This window comes from Lissotriton vulgaris, chromosome 1_1 (genome assembly GCF_964263255.1).
Source record: "Lissotriton vulgaris chromosome 1_1, aLisVul1.2, whole genome shotgun sequence".
NCBI classification, from domain to species: domain Eukaryota; kingdom Metazoa; phylum Chordata; class Amphibia; order Caudata; family Salamandridae; genus Lissotriton; species Lissotriton vulgaris.
Window position 1 is genome coordinate 444,631,679 of NC_141685.1, and position 17,267 is coordinate 444,648,945.

General features: G+C 46.8%; 1 protein-coding gene across 6 annotated transcripts in view; it reads left to right on the forward strand.

The window, feature by feature from the left end:
• PATJ (PATJ crumbs cell polarity complex component) overlaps window positions 1–17,267 on the forward strand; it is a 1,366,227-nt gene that overhangs the window by 642,550 nt on the left and 706,410 nt on the right. For 5 of the 6 annotated variants that reach the window (XM_086953328.1, XM_086953320.1, XM_086953345.1 and 2 more), the window contains one exon: window positions 1,410–1,487. The exons of the other annotated variant lie outside the window; for it this stretch is intronic. In XM_086953328.1, coding sequence (XP_086809454.1) covers window positions 1,410–1,487 — 78 coding nt within the window. The remainder of the gene's footprint in view (window positions 1–1,409; window positions 1,488–17,267) is intronic. 6 annotated transcript variants of the gene reach the window in all.

Sequence of the window (17,267 nt, forward strand, 5' to 3'; positions counted from 1 at the left end):
AGCATCGCTTACGCGATAGCTAGGCGAGACCTAAAAACTCAGGGAAGGAGGTAGCGACTCAAACCTGCAGCAAGATTGAGTTGTGACTCCCCTACTATGTAAGCAGGGACTTTGGTTGGGCTAGGGGACCGGCATAACCATTTGAGAGCATCTGCTGGGTCGGCTGATCAGTGAGTCGAGCTAGGAGGGGCCCTTAGTTTGCCATTGATCCTGCACAAGAGATCTTCTATTTGTTTGGCTTGTCTCTCCTAATGGAGTGGGGGGTGTAGGGTGGAGGGTGAATGAGGCGTGTGGAAAAGTGGAAAGGTGGGAATTGGAGAGAAGCAATATGTGAACATAGTGGACTGTCCTAGGAGGTTCGAAGGTGTAGTTCAACATCAGGGACGGATTGGTAAGGCGGGCACTCGGGCAATGGCCGAGGGGCCGGTATCCGAGTTCCAGCTGTGGGGTGCTATTTTGGGCAGCCAGGTGGCTAATTTGTGCTGTGTCTGTGCTGTTTGGATGCCACCAGCGGCCCAGTGGGTGCCTGAGTGGCCTTTCTGGAGGCAGATGGGCCTCTATTATCTCCCTTTTACCAACGGGGCGAAGGTGTCACTCCCTTTGTCTCGCTGGGCCGGCCCACTAGTGTATGCAGATTGAGTGGGGGTAGGGGCCCTGAGCTGAAGTGGCCTCGCTTGTATTCAGGTATAAGTTCACCAGCATGAACTAATCCATGCCTTTTTTATTTGATCTAAGTGAATTTATCAAAACATACCTCTTTCAGAGACCTCCCCCCTTCTTTTCATAAAATTTCTCTGAAGCAGTGTTTTGCATAAACGCAATCCGCAAAGTTGGGCCACTTTTTGTTAGCATTCCCGGGCCTATTTTTGATCCCAGTCCGATCGTGATCAACATTGCGGGCAAAGTGCTGGAAGTGTTGGAGGAGAGTGTCCAGCGCCACAGAAAGCGGCTATTTGCCAAGATGTCGAAACTCTTCATAGCGCAGGGTCTTCATCCATAATATATTTTAACACCGTCAGAGAAACCTAACCGTACCCATATTATTTTTCTGCCAAACCTTTAAGCTGTTGAGGTAATTAACTTGTATTTTACAAAACATATGCTTTCACCAACGTATAGATTTATTGTCCAGGGTAAATATTGACTTCAATGTCATCTCTGTTAATGATCTACGCCTCAGGTCATCTTTAAATCTTAATGTTCACCTTCACAAAAGTCAATATCATCTCATTATAGAAATTGCACTGCTACCTTAAGTTGATCCTCGTTATATATTGAATGACAGAACTAATAGTCCCTATAATGTTACTTTGCGAATGAAATGCCAGTGTACAAACACAATGGAAAGTCACCATGGTAACGAATGGATAGTAAAACAAACATTTTTCTTTATTTACTTCTATTTTTAGCTTGTTTCTGTTAATCACAACAAGGCAGCTAAGGCAAATAAGGATCCCAGTAAAGGAAGTGCAGACGAGAATGATAAAGTAGGTAACTGGCTATACATGTTTTCTATTTACCAGGCTTTACTTGTGAATGAAAATATAAAATGTGTTGCTTGTTTACACATAATGTTAGTTGTCTTGTGATGTGTGTGAGCAACATAGGAATAAAGCATCTATAACTCATCTAAGAACATGATTTGGGTGACAATTTGCTTTATTCTTTTTAATTCTGCTTGCTAAAAACGGGATACCAACACAATCTCGCGTTACAAGTCCCTACATTTATTGAGGCCAGCTGAGGTGACTGCGACTTTTCTTTCAATTGTAGAATACAGCAGTTTTTTATTTGACTTTTCTCATCTGCAAGGTATATACAGTAAATCCCCTTTTGTGTGCTCATTGTTCAGACATTCATCTTTCTTGTTGTCGGGTAAGGTAGGTGTCTCTTCTGGGCAGAAAACTCGCCCTCCTCTTCCTTCAACCCGTCTCCTCTTGACACAGTTTGTGATATGTTGCTGTGGTATGTATTTGTAGAAAAAAAATAGGTTCAATGTTTTTGTGCTAGGCCACTTTTGACAAATGCACTCGCCTGCTTCTTCATTCTTGTTCCATTATTCATTTCTTCCAGATGAAACCAAACAAAGCCATATTTTATCATCCTCATCATGTCTCACTTTCCGTAATATATGTGATAGTGTTCTCGGGAGGATTGTGGAGGAGCGAATTTGTACAAATCCCAACTGCGGTGAATGTGTTAGGTCCCCAGTTACATGTCTCAGTCTATTTGCTATTACTTTGGTTATTATTTTGATATCTACAATTAATAGGGACATTGGTCTATAACTCCTGTATTGTGGTGGGTCCTTGTTTGCTTTCAGAACTAGAGAGATGTGCTGTTGTATTCAGCTGTGAAACCATCCTTTTCAGATCGATACTTTTAACTGCGGATTCCTCTCCCTATGCATAATCCCAGGCGTCAGACTGGATCAAGACACTTTGAAAGCAGTACTCCTAGGTGCTGCTTGGTGGCATTGTGTGTGGACATTGCTCCTCTCCAAAAGGGACAAGCAGAGCCACATATAAGTACCACCCATGTGCACTGATGTCAGGTCCTACCTTTCTGAGCCTTAGGATGCGAATCCGTTGTGTCTCCCGAGCTTTTGACCTGACTTTTGATCAAATTTATCTAGGGTGCAAGCTAAACGTCGCCCTTTAAAACCACAGGGTTTTAATTGTGCAGCAACTGTCGCAAACAAATGTCTGTGACGGACCCTTGTGAAGTCTGTTTGTGGTGCCTGGGGTCAGACTACGACTCCAAGCCCAGTGATGACTGTGCCCATACGAACCCGAAACCCGCATGAGAATGTGATGCCAAACTCTACATTGCCAAGCACAAGAATACTTCATGACATAAACACTAAAAATCCAAGCGGGAAGAGGCCCCAGCCCGCCGCTCTCTAACTCCAAAGGGGGTGTCAACGAGCCTCCATATCCCATTTCTCTATCAGAGCCACTTCCGAGTCTGGGCCTGATGCTCTCTGAATTCCCAGGTCCATTAGTGATGTTGCAGTGAGTAGTAACCTTCAAGGAGGCCTTGCGGCGGGTTTTCGGCACTGTACTAGTTCTAACTGGCATTCATTTGGACCCCAAGGATCTGCTGGGCCTCTAGTCGGACTTCCTCCAGTGGGTCCCCTCTTGGTACCTTCTGTGCCCATTGGACCTACATTGTGTTCAGTACCATCTCCAGTGCCCACTTCTGCCCTGGCGTATGCCCTGTGCTTGTCCTGCTCAAATCATTTCCAGGGCAAATGCTTTTGGCCCTCTACGAGGACATACAGACTATTGTCTTTTCTGACTCCGAATTGAATCCACCACTGAGCAGACATCTATCAGATCAAAAGTGACGTGTGCATTCTGAGGTGTCTCAGGCCTTCTTTCAAATGTGGGGAGAACCCTGGCTAGATCTTTTTGCCCAGCGAGAGGGGGACCGGGTGGGGGAAAGGTCCAGCATACATGACCCAAGACGTTCACTGTGAAGAGAGAGGTTTCCAGTTTTTATGGAAAATAAGGGGTTGGGGGTTTCTTATCAGGTAAACACTAAAGAGGAATGCTCCTTATAGGAGCAAAGGCCCTCACCCCAAAAGCTGTCATGCTTAAACATCGGGCAGCTCCTCGTTTGGCCGGCGCTGCAACCCCCAACGGGCCCTATGGGGGTGCTCTTTGCTGGATTTCTTTTCTTTTTACCAATGATGAATATGGTTGTGGTAAGTGTGGATGGTGATTAGAGTGCAGAGAATGAGTAATCTAAAATTAACTATAAGAACCCATTAAACCAACTTTAATTGACAGGTTCTTATGTTATGAGTAAATCCTTCAGTGTCACAAGAAATGGATATAATGGCCCTTTCTGGCGTGTACTAAGTAAGGATGCGGGTCTACATGTTTCATGCCTCTTAAGGTCTGACTTATCGTGTGCATTTCTTCAGGACCAGTAAACCCTTATCTAATCACTGAGGGGTGAATAATGCAGGTGTGTGAAACCATACCCTCACAAAATCACACCAAGAGTTGTGGTGTACCTTCAGGGTAAGAACGTATGGAGAGGGGAGGAAAAGTTAAGTAGAAAGGTAATAAAAGTTATGTTAAAAACCATCATCATACTGTGCTGAAAGTTAGTGGGTGTGGACCTGGCAAACTATATTTCTACACAGTGCTCGTATATGTTTTTGCACGGCTGTAACTGAGATCCCTCTGTTTGATTCAGTGAATTTCTTAATGCATTTTACCCATGCCTCATCCAGTGGATATAGATCACCCAGCACTCACCATCATGCATCACAACTCTGCATTAGAGAAGTTGACTATTTTCAATATGGGAGTGATATCAAAGCGATAATGTGTATCCACCATTAAACTTCCCTGCTCGCATGTTTATTAGCAAGGCTGTTATCATGGCTGTAACAGAGATCTCTCTGTTTGTTTCAAGAGAACCCTAATTGCATTTTACCCATGCGTCAATAGGTCACCCAGCACTCGTCCTCATGCATTTGCAGCTCTGCTTTAGTGAAGTTGACTATGTACAATATAGCAGTGATATCAAAACGATAATTTTTATCCACCAATAAAATGCCCATGGTGTGTCATACTCTTGAAGCCCATGTGGCATCCTCTTGAAGCCCATGTACCGTCCTCCTCCAAACCCGGGACCAAAGGTGGTAGCCAAAGTACCAAGTATTTGACTTACCTAGGTATACGAACAACAGGAGCCCCTCTCCCCCGGCCTGAACAGACGCTCTCGATGTTATCGCAGCAATCTGTAGAATATTCTAAAAGGGAGGGACACGTTACTATGTTGAGAGATAAGTCTGTATTAACTCTTCACGGGCAATATTTTGGGGAAGGAGATGCTCACTTTTGTCGATGCATGCAATTAGCAGCTGACCTACCCTACGATCATGCCGAAGCGGTGGAGTTGCTCTGTGTTGCAAGCATGTATGTTTAAAGGGCTCTAGGGATTCTGGGTCAAGTGGCACATCCCTGTGATTTTTGGAATGTGCCTACGAACCATGTGGTCACGGGCACCATCTTGTAGGAGAACCCGGGATGGGGTTTGCAATGGTAGTTAAAATATTAATTAGAATTTAGTAATAAAGAACATAGTGGGCCAGAGCATCAATATAAGAGACTGGGTGGTATGGTTGAATTCAGTAATTGTCAACAACCCCGTTTTGGATGCAGAACCTCATGGGGCATGTTAATGGGAGGGTTCAAGGAAAGGATCAAAGGCTGTGGGTGCCTTCTTAAAGCTGGAGCCAGAGCCGTATGGTACTCCTTGCGGTGGGAGAAAAAAAGAGACCTAAGATGTCAGTGGGGGCGGGTGAATACCCACAACCCAAAGTGACGGGCAGCACTTCATGACAACAACAAATAGATTGCTGTGGTGCAAAAGAAGAGGTCCTGGTCCCCAAGTGACTGGGCGATGTCACAGTTTTACCTCGCTCGAAGGTATTTCGTTGTTAAGGCCTATCAAGTTAGTGGAAAGGTAAAAAAACCCATAGTTATTCCTTACGGAACAGGATGTCTTTATGAAGGTGTGCATGAGCCTCTAGGAAGGTCCAATATAGCTTGTCCGGGGAATGGCCTTTCTCCTTGTAGTGAGTGCTCATCTAAGTCGTGGCCTTCTTCCACCTGACATTACTACGGTGTTCGATTATCCTCGGTTTGACTGCCCTCGTAGTAATGCCTATGTAGTGTTTCTGGTATGAGCAGGTAATCCTAGAGTTCTTCATGATGCAGTTTGTGTGGGATGTTTGGTTCCCTGTGCTCTACAAGCTAAGAAACTTCAGCTCAGACAGGCAGAACAAAAGTGGCGTCTGCATTACGACCCCTCTGACAAAACTATTTACTCAACTATTCTTAGGAAATATAAAAATGACATCCTCACTGCAAAAACTCATTACTTTTCTGAAATGATTCTATCCTCTCCTAATAAGCCCAAGGAAATTTTCTCCATTCTCAACAGTCTTTCCAAACTCGATCGAGTCACTGCCAAACCTCTCCCCTCTCAGGACCTGTGCAATTCCCTTCACGATTATTTCTTCACAAAAATTTCTACTATCAAACTTTATATATCTTCTCCTTCTTCCTTTTTTGATCCTCCTTTACCCCCTCCCAGTACACATTCCTTCTCACATTTTCCACCTATTCTGACAGAGAATTTTCTCAGTCTGGTGAGTTCCACGAAATCTGGTTCTCGCACTGACAGCTGCCCCTCACACATCCTTCGTGAGATCTTTTCGGTCTGTATCGATCCACCCCTTGCTCTTCTTAACAAAACATTGGCTTTGGGCGTCGTCCCTAATCTTTTTATATCAGCTATGATTGTTCCTGTGTTGAAAAAGGTGGGAGCTGATCCGACATTCCGTCTAATTTTCGACCCATCTCCCTGCTTCCCTTTTTAGTTAAGGTTTTGGATAGATATGTCACCCATTGCCTTAGCTCTTTTATAGAGGCCTTCTATTACTTTAATCCCTATCAGGCTAGTTTCCGTCCTACTCATTCTACGGAATCGGTTATCCTCGCAGTTCTAGATGAACTGAGAGTTAGTGCTGACCATGGATCCACTCAAACCCTTGTACTTCTCGATTTATCGGCTGCCTTTGACACGGTCGACCATCACCTCTTGGTCGACCGTGTACGGGGAGCTGGCATCTCGGATGTGGCCTTGAGTTGGGTCTCCTCATTTCTGGATAACCGCCAACAGGTGGTTCAGCTTTCCTCTTATTCTTCTACTTCGCGAACAGTATCTTGTGGTGTCCCCCAAGGCTCTACTCTTTCCCCTCTTCTTTTTAATCTTTATATTTTTCCTTTAATTTTTGCTTTACGTCACCAGGAGGTCACAGTGTTCAACTATGCTGATGACCTTCATCTCATATTCACTTTTTCCTCCTCTCCCGATTCTATTTCCCATTTCCAGAATACTATGATTTTTATCCAGGACTGGATGAGCACAAACCATCTTAAGATAAATCCCGACAAGACGGAGCTTGTCCTGTTCGGAGGCTCATCCAATCCCTGGTCTTCTAATTTTTGGCCTCCTTCCCTTGTACCTGCCCCCTCTCCCGCTAAGTCGGTGAAAAGTCTGGGCATCAAAATCAGTGATGACCTTTCGATGCATACCCAGATTAGTATGATCGTCTCTTCCTGCTTTTTATGTCTTCGCACTATTCGCAAGGTTTCACGATTCTTCACCACTGATGCTCTTAAGTTTATTCTTCTTGCCCTTGTCATCTCTCGGGTCGATTATGCTAATTCTCTTTATATTGGTATCCCTGCCTATGAACTACGCCGACTACAGCTCATTCAAAATCAGGCGGCTAGGCTGATTTATAGTCGGTCCAGATTCCATCATGCTCTTCCGTTGCTGAGGCAACTGCACTGGCTACCGGTTGCCCATAGATGCCTATTTAAACTACGGTGTCTTATTTTTAAATCATTAGCGGGCTTAGCTCCCTTCTACGTAGCTTCTAGACTCACAACCTACACTCCCTCTAGGAACTTACGGTCCTCCTCCAAGAACCTTTTGGTTGTTCCACGCTTTGTCAGGAAGAAACATCGGGGGTCGAGCTTTTCCTTTCAGGCTCCTCGATTTTGGAACTCTCTTCCCGATAACCTTCGATCTTCTCAATCCTACTTGGAGTTCCGTAAAGGTCTGCACACCTGGCTATTCATTAGAGCTTTTGAGGTCTAATTGCTGCCCTGTTCTGCTGCCGGACTGCTTTAGCGCCATGAAACCTTTTTGGCATACACGCGCTCTATAAATTCCCTCAACTTCAACTTGTGGTGCTCAGATACATTTCTTTTGAAGGTTTTGCCATGTGGCAGTCACTGCATGAACCACAGGGCAAATGTCCTTTGACTGGGGGGGCAGAGCTTGCCGGTGCCGAAGATGGCAGCTTAGTACAGTAGCTCCGCGCAGTCCACAACAATCCGATTAATTATCCTGCATTGGCGTGCTCTCAACCATCCCAGATGAGCAGCCCTGCATAGAGACTGCCTACCTGTGCCTCTGACTCCCTCTAACTCCTGATTTTGAGGCGGGCACGCGAAGATCTGAAGTTGCAACCGTGGCGTGCACGCTGGGCTGCACGTCCCCGGCATCGAGTACCTTGCAGGCTGACCGGAAGTGGTTGCTGACGGATAGGCGTGACAGTGGGGGGAGCGGGCGCGGGACTGTGCAGGGACACGACTGTGGCGCCTCGCTCCCCTGCCGAGATCCCGCTGTGATTCCAGTCGCTGCCTGGGGGCGAGGAGGGGCGGCGTGATTGTGCCTAGCGCTTGAAGTGCCGTGCCCTGCCCTCCCCTTGCTACTCACTCTTTTGTGTGTTCACGTAGCTGAGGCCCACAGATAACGCCGCGAGCACGGCTCTTCGGGCCGGTAAATGCAGATGAGACTGGGGAGTGCTGTGCCTTAGGAGATACATGGCGATCCCCTGCTGTGTGGGCCTGCTGCTGGACTAGTGGGGCTTGGCAACTAGAGAGAAGCACCCGGGGGTCCCTGGCCCATACGGATCCTTCCCATTCAATTGTGGTACTCTTTGCTTCAGCCTGCTTGTTACAATGCGGAGCTGATGCACATTTAGTAGTGCACAAGTCTGCCTGCCTGGCTAGCTCCTTGGTTGTTGTGCGCTGCACAGCTCTGCTTTGAGCCGGTGGTGGAGGTTGGGCTGCGCTTCTGCTGGACGCTACCTGTGCCCAGTGCTGACTCACAGCAATTGGTGGCCTTGTGGTGGGGGTGTGGACTGTGCGTTTCATTCGTGCCCAGCTGGCTCCTTGACCCTCTGCCGTTATACGAACTGGAGTGCTGAGGGCTATTTTCGGCTGAAGGTCTGTGGCGCCTGCCAATCAATATAGGCCGCTCCGATAAGACACAACAGAGTTGACCTTTGTACAGTGCCGGCCTAGGGACCGTGCGCTCTCGGCCGATGACAGAGATGCCGGAGGGGAGCGGCCGGCGGAACTGCCGAACAGCGATCTCAACACCATGCTTGCCTCGATGGAGAAGGGCCTACAAGTCTCGCTAACGGTGCTCTGCACGAAGAACGACTCCCTTTCCTACCGCATGGACAGAATGTTTGAAAGGTTGGACAAGCACGCAGAACGTCTCGATATGGCTGAACGACAGTTAACTGAGGTGGAGGAAGCGCAAACGGACGTTGAGTCAAGTCGCAAGCACATTGAAAAGGTGGTATGGTCCCTACAAGACAAGGCTGTAGATTTGAAGGCTAGGTCCCGGAGGAGCAACTTGTGTATCACGGCCCTTCCGGAATTTACACCCACCGGAAACATGAAGCTATTTGTGGAGAAACTGTTGATACAGCTGCTGCTGGGCAGTGAAACTTTCTCATCCATGTTTGTGGTAGAACGGGCACACCGATCCTTGGGGCCATGACGGCCCCCTGGGGCTTCCCCACGGCCCATCATAGCTAAGCTCCTCTATTAGCGAGATCAGGATGCGGCGCTTAGAGCAGCTAGGGAGAAACAATCGCTTCACTACGAGGGATCAGTGCTTGCCCTGTTTCCTGATTTCACGGCGAGAGTTCAGGAAGCGAGACGCCTGTTTGCTCCACTCAAAAAGCAGCTAAGAAAAGAATATTGATTACGCAATGCTGTACCCTGTACCCTCTGAATTAACCGTCAGGGTAGATCTCTCTTCACCGACCCTAAAGTGTTGCGGAAAGCGATCAGGGACTGGACCAGGGAGCAGAGAGGCAGCCCTGAGAAGAGTAGGGGGTGCCGGGGAAGCGGGTTGATCGCTTGATGAGCAGGACTGACAGCGAGGTTGCAGATATTACAGATAAGGAATTTGTGCAAATGACTCTGGGTTTCACAATAATATGTTTGGGGGTCTTCTGGTGGGGGTGGGCGAAGAGTGTTCCCATGACATTGAGTGGTTTTTGGTAGGGTACATATTTTCTAGTATAAGTTACCGGTTCTTTGGGCTGCGAAATGGATATTGAATATTTTGCGCGCCAGTGTGCACTACTATTAAGTTGATGTGCAGACTAACATACACTTTGCCAAAGGTTGGTCTACTGGAGCATAGGAGGCAACCTCTGCCCTCGAGTGACTTTCACACAGGGCTTCTTGTTTTTTGCTGTTCTCAGAAGTGGGTGGGGTGTTTTTTTTTCTGGTTTAATTAGCAAGATGTATGTTGTGAGGTTGGGGCTCTTCGGACTTTTGATTCTTCAGGTCCTGGTTGGGGGGCCTTGATGTGGGTGGAGGGAGGTTGGGGTTTGGGTCACAAGCAATGCTGTAAATTGCCTTTATTTGATTTTCCCTGCAGCACAGTTCCCTTCAGAGTCATGTTATTCAATGATGGCGCTTTCGTATGACTTCATGACACAGGTGACTGAAGAAGGGCCCGACCCAGAGGTAGACTCACTCAAAAAGTGCTAACCTGGAATGTCCGTGGCCTAAACGATCATAGGAAGGTCCGTAAGGTCATAGCCTACTTGATGAGACATCACATTGATGTGGCGCTTTTGCAAGAAACGCATCTCTCGCTCACTTCCTCTATACTGCGCTGTAGGGGCTTATTAGGGTCAGTTCACTCGTCCGGTTTCACCACACACACGTGAGGTGTCCTCACGTGGGCCGATCCCAAGTCCGCTCTTATTCTCACACCTCTTGTCACTGATGCTGCCGGGAGATATGCACTCACTAGATGTAGAGGGAAGAATATGGATTTACTGCTAGTTAATATATACCGTCCCAACTTCGAAATCCTGACTTTTTCTCAGAGCTTGCACGAGTGGTGGGTTGTCATGGTGGGTACTGTCAGCTGTGGGGTGGAGATCTCAATCTGATTCATGATCCCTCCCTGGATAGGTCAGGAGGACCTGTGCGGTGCACGACGGCGGCGGCTAGGGAGCTGAATAGTGTATTGATTGGGTCTGATTTATGTGATGTTTGGCGCTGGAGACATCCACAAATGGGAGGGTACACGCACTACTCCGCATACCATAACATTCACACGTGCATTGATTATTGGCTTGCCCCTAGCTCACTTTGCGATAAAATTTGCACTTGTCAGGTACTACTGCGCACGCTTTCTGACCACGCTCCGGTTCTCTTAGTGTTGGAGACTCCCAGCAGGCACATACCCCCCTTTGCTTGGAGGTTTACACCCTATTCTTTGCTGGATGCGGTATTCAAGGGAGAGCTTTCCGAGGCTATTGAGCTGTTCTTTGAAAAGAATGTGTAGTTGGTTGATGATTATCAAATCGTTTGGGAGGCCTTCAAAGTTTATATTCGCGGGATCACCATTGCCAAGCACTAGGGGGTTCTCCGGTCCATACGCAGCCGGCTGCATGCACTGGAGGGAAAGATAAGGGATCTGGAGTGCAGACTGCTGCAGGGATCCGATGCGGTGCCGGAGGGGGCGCTGGCGGAGGCACTAGGGGAATATAATCAAACGGATGATGAGGTTAAACGTCTGGGCAAATATGCCGTGGCCCGGTTATATGGTGCGAGGGATAGACCAGGCGGGGTCTTGGCTCGGCTACTTAGGAATCGACGGGAGGCGTCGCAGGTTGTGGAGATCAAGACAGCGGAGGGCTTGGTGCTTTCGGATGCCAAAAAAAATTGCATTTAGATTTCGTCAGTATTACACATCGCTGTATGCTTCCCGATCCCCCGCCGTGGATGAGGATATAATTGATTACTTAGCTCATATCAACTACCATGGCTGACAGACTTCCACTGGAAATTTCTCATGCGGCCTATAGAGAAGGATGACATTTTGCAGGCTTTATCTTCGATGCGTGCAGGCAGCGCTTCTGGCTCCGATGTCCTCACTGTCATGTTTTATAGAACCTTTATTGACCTGCTGCTCCCACAGCTCGCTCAGCAGTTCGACGATATTTGCTTAGCTGGAGAGATGCTGCCTACCATGTCGGAGGCAGTAGTAATTACACTGCTCAAGTCTGGCAAGGACCCGGCTGACTGCTCCTCCTATTGACCACTGTCACTGCTCAATGTAGACACAAAACTTCTGGCTAACAGGTTGGTTCCGCTGGTCCCTCTCTTGGTTGCTCCAGAGCAGGCGGGTTTTGTCCCAGGCAGGAACCTTACATATAACCTGTGCACTGTGTTTGGTGCACTGCAACATATTAAGCCGGACACACCAGCATCGGCTGTTTTTTTAGACATAGAAAAGACATTTGACTCCTTCGAGTGGCCTTTTATGACACAGGTCTTATCAAGGATGGGTGTAGGTCCTGTTTTTCTGCTGTTCTTGACTGCTTTGTATAGCAAGCCTACGGCCCGCATAAAAATTTGCAATATAGTCACGGACCCTATACATATTACTAGGGGCACGAGACAAGGCTGCCACCTGTCGCCGCTATTGTATGCCTTGGTGGCGGAACCTCTCGCGTGTGCTTTACGGGAGTACCACCAGAACCGGGGGATATGTTTTCCGCACTATAAAATCATAGTCTCCACTTATGCGGACGACACGCTGTTGTATGTCAGGCACCCCGAAACTAACCTCTCTGCTGTACTCCGGGAGGTGGTGTTTTTGGCGGTCTGTCGGGACTCTAGGTTAACTGGTCCAAGTCACTAATTTTCCCTCTTTCACCGAATACTTCTCCTTTCGTCCCTGATTATCCCCTTGTTTGGACCTCCGACACGGTGCGTTACTTAGGCATTAGAATTCACACAGATTCAGAGACCGTATTCCGGGATAATTACGTGATGGCCTTTAGTCGGCTGGAGGATCATGTGGAGAAATGGATTAAACTTCCCCTGTCAGTGTTGGGCAGAATATCTATTATCAAAATGGTGGTGCTACTGAGATTGCTATTCTTATTCACGAATATCCCCATGGTTCTCCCGAAGGCATTTTTTTGTCGCCCTACGACGTTGATGATCCGGTTGGCGTGGGCTGGTAAGCAGCCCCGGGTTAGATGGCAAATCCTTGTTTTGCCATATTCTATGGGCGGACTGGAAGCCCCGGATTTTGAACTATATTATAGAACTGCACAATGCGCACATGCCCACTCCTGGATGCATGGAACACCTGACATTCCGTATCTTAGAATAGAATCGGAGGTGACTGCACCATTGCCACTCCCTGCCATGCTGTTATCAGAGTGTTGATCGCAGAGCCTGTATCCTGGACTCAATTAATTCCACCGCTAATGCCTGGTATCAGCTTATACAGATGTGGGCGGGTGCTATATTGTATTCACCGAAAGCCCCTCTGGATTGGTGCACCTGGATAGCCCCTTTGTAAAGAAAAGGGAGTCATAAAAGCACAAAGCACGTTAGGAGTCCAAACAGTTGGAGATTTGTTTAGAAGGTATGGGAAGACCTTAGTACTGAAGATCACCATCCCACCACCTTGACTAGATTCCAATTCCACAGAACTAGGTGGGTGCTTAGAGAATTGTTAGGGGGGGAATATTTGGAACCTCCTGAGGTATCTGCGTTCATTCACATTATTAGCGCCACGTCCTCGAAGCGCATGGAGGCCAGACTATATAGCATATCTATGGCACATAGAGTGCACCAGTATACGAAGGCTCGCTTGGCGTGGCAGCGCGACTTAGATACAGCTATAGATGATGACATGTGGGCCTGTTTGTGTACGAGCATGAAATTCATTTCCCTAAATGGCAGTCATCGTCTGGTGCATTTTAAATACCTGAACAGAGTGTACCACACCCCGGAGAGGCTGCACAGATATGGGTTGTGGGAAAACGGGGTATGTGATCGCTGTAGGGTGCAAGTAGCTGACTTTCTCCATTTGGCTTGGGGGTGCACAGGCATTTCGGCATTCTGGGTGGAGGTGTTTAAGGAGTTGAACCACATTACAAAATTAGCTCTCGAGCCAGATCCAGCGCTAGCATTACTGGGATATTCTAAACCCCTACCTAAGGGGGTGAGGCATCTGATAGACATGGGGTTGTTGATTGCTAAATGCAGGGTTGCGATTTATTGGTTTCGAGGCCCTTTGCCGACTGTTTTGAGGTGGAAAGAGGATATGACATACTGTAGCACACAAACTGAGCTCTATAGTGAGCTACTTCCTCCACGTAACAGACTAAAGAATTTCTGGGGGTTATTCACTAATTACATGCATTCTGCTACAACTGCTGTCAACGAGTCCCCGGACCGGGGTAGCGTTGGGTCCTCCGAAGGATCTGCACATGTCATCCCGACTGTTTAAATTAAGTTCAATATGATGGCTGGGTTGCTGTTTGCCTCGGGCACATGTATGCCAATTGTCATTGTCCTTACCTGGGAGTTTTTTGAAACGCAAGGTGCTGTCGCCTGAGAGTTGTGATGCTCGTTTAGAAGTCCATTGAGGTTAATGTGATTAATGTACATGTTGTGAATTGACAGGATGTATTGCTGTGACTTGCTATTGTTTTGTATTAAGAAAATCAATAAAACAATTTTAAAAGAAATGTCCTTTGGCTGGAGGAAGGCCCCAGAGAGGATGTTGGGGTGTCGTGTTGTGGATTCTGTGCCTAGTGTGCACTATAGTATCTTTTAGATTGTGAGTGCACTTAAAAGAAAAGCATGGTACTGCTGGTGATAAAGTGCCAGTATGTAGTATACGCCAATGCTTTTTCATGATTCGTCGAATCCTATTGGAGTTAGAGGTGAAATAGGTGACACATGTCAAAACATTGTTCTCTGGACGAGTGTGGGTCTCTAGTTGGCCATCTCTGTTGTTATTTCTACCCCTCTTGCAAGTCGACTGTACCACCAGAGGAGGGTATTTTCGATTTATCAGATTGGTAGTCAGAGTCACGGCCCTTTCTGTGTAGTCATTAATAGAGCTACAATTGCGGCTTAATCGCAAAAACTGTCCGACCTACAAATTATCCCTACGGTGTCTAGGGTGGTGGCTGTCGTACCACAATAGACTGTTACGGTCTGTCGGTTGTATGTATGTTGTAGTGTGCAGTCTGCCATCCCTTAAGGATAATAGTAGGTCTAGGAATGGTAGTTGTGAACCTGAAATGTTATTCATGAACTTTAAATATGGGTTTAGTATGTTCAATCAATCACAGAATCTATGGCACGTCTCCATAGTGCCTGGCCACAGGATGGGGATATCTTCCAGGTAGCGCCGCCAGGTAATGATTTTGGCGTTAAATGGATAGTCCTCTAATAGAATTGTGTATTTTTTCAAAGTTTGCCATGTGCAAGCATGCTAGGCTTGGGGCAAAGGTATCACCCATCGAAGTGTCCTGTTTTTGGTGTTCTAACAGGGACCGTGCCTGATACTATGGGTCTGCTTGGTAAGGGCAGGGTACCCTTATGTATTTGCGGTAGGATGTAGAGCGTCCTGTTGCAGCAACATTGTACAGTCTTCCACTCAAGTCTATGCAATCTACACCTGCATGTATGGAAATTGATTGGCTGCTATTTACTGCATGCAATTTGCCAACTGAAGGGATGGATCTCAATGTTCATCAGATGCCCCTTCACAAAATCCATTTATTCTAAGAGTTGGGATGAGTTTGTAACCTGATGTGGTGACAAGGGCACTGACCCCTTACAAACAAAAGCTGCTAATGTCCTTTACTTTGTTTGTCTTTAAGCTAGCAAGACCTTGTAGTTGGCACAGAAAAAGATTATTTGCCAATGCCTTCAACCTGTATACGTTTGCTGAACCAACTTTCTTTGTTCAAATCACCTTTTGAGATTAGGTTAATTAAAGGTTTTGCACACTTTCCCTCCCAAGTCCGTTTGTGATGCCACAATGGGACCCTAATTTAATCTTTACATTCCTCATGTGTATGTCCCCCGTGCCCATGTATAGCTTATTGCTTTGCCGCCTCACTTTGAGAACTGACTTTGTCATTGTGATTTCTTCATCTCAACATGTGAGTTAACTGTAGGCACTGTTGGTGCCACCACCCTACACCACGTTTTCTGGACAAATTTGTGCTGAGGCATTGAGTGGTTTTTTTTAACCAAAAGTTCTGACTCCCCGTTCACTTCCACGCTGAGCAATCAATCACTCTTCCAGGGTACTTTGTTCACCCTCACCTCTCGAAAGAGGAGGAGAGGCTCCAATTGTTTGGAACACAGAAAACGTTGTTTTTACACACATCTTCCTCATCTTCCTTCCATCATAAGTGGCCTATAAGCCTTTTGTGGGGTTCTTTGGAGCAATGAAAGAGAAGGCTGTGCAGAAGAGGACTTTGTCTAGGTTAATAGTCCTCTGTATTAGAATCTGCTACGCACTGGCTAAGAAGCAGCCTCTTGAAGGCCTCAGTGCCTATTCCACCACAGTAGTTCCTATTCTTGATATTTGCCAGGAAGTGACTTGCATCAGTGTATATGTTCTCGTAGCAGTACTGCCTTTACAGCTATGCCAGGCAGAAAGGACACTTCACTTGCTTAGTCCTGCAAGATTTCTGGTCTTAACCCACTCCACAGGCCCTCCACCTAGGGCAGATGGTGCGTTGGTATCTATTCGATTGTGATAAATCAGAAAAACAAGTTACTTGCCTTTGGTAACATCCTTTCTGGTGAATACACTATCTAATTGCAGATTCTTCACTGCCTCCCACCTTCCCATTTTGTGGAGTGGCCTCTACTATTTAACATCTAAAAAAATATCTTAGCACAGTACATTGTTACAAATAATTATTCACGCTCCACATCTGAGAACACGGCAGAGGAAAAGACATTAAACTTATGCCAGCACGCAGTGGTGACGCTTATATGTGGCTCAGCTCCATCTCTCCTGGGATGTCACAGGACCACAGCAGAGCCATACCACACAATGTAACGGCACACAGGAGCACTGCTACAAAATTCTCTGCATCCAGTCTGGCACCTGTATAGGTATTGTAAGGTGAATACTCTATAGTCCGATAGAGAATTTACCTGAAAGAGCATTACCAAAGCTAAGTAACTTGTTCTACTTGACCTCAAGCTAAATGTATCTGTACTAAGGATATGTGTTTCTTTGAAGTTTATGTTTATGTTTTGTAATGTGCATGGCTGCCCAAGGGCTTCCCAGCACTTGGTGAAAGTGCTGTAAGATAGGGTGGACAATTGGGCGTTGCAGTGGAAACAGCCATGCTTTAAGCTTCTTCCTGAAGCTGTGCTCCTCGGGCAGTTTCAGGTCCTGGGGCATAGAGTTCCACAACTTCCGTAACAGATGTGACAAAGATCTGCCTCCCCATCTTGATCTTTTAGTTCTTGAGGTTCTCGTTAGACGGTCTTGTGCAGACCTAAGACATCTTGTCAGAATATATGGGGAGATGTGGTCTCCGATGGCACCTA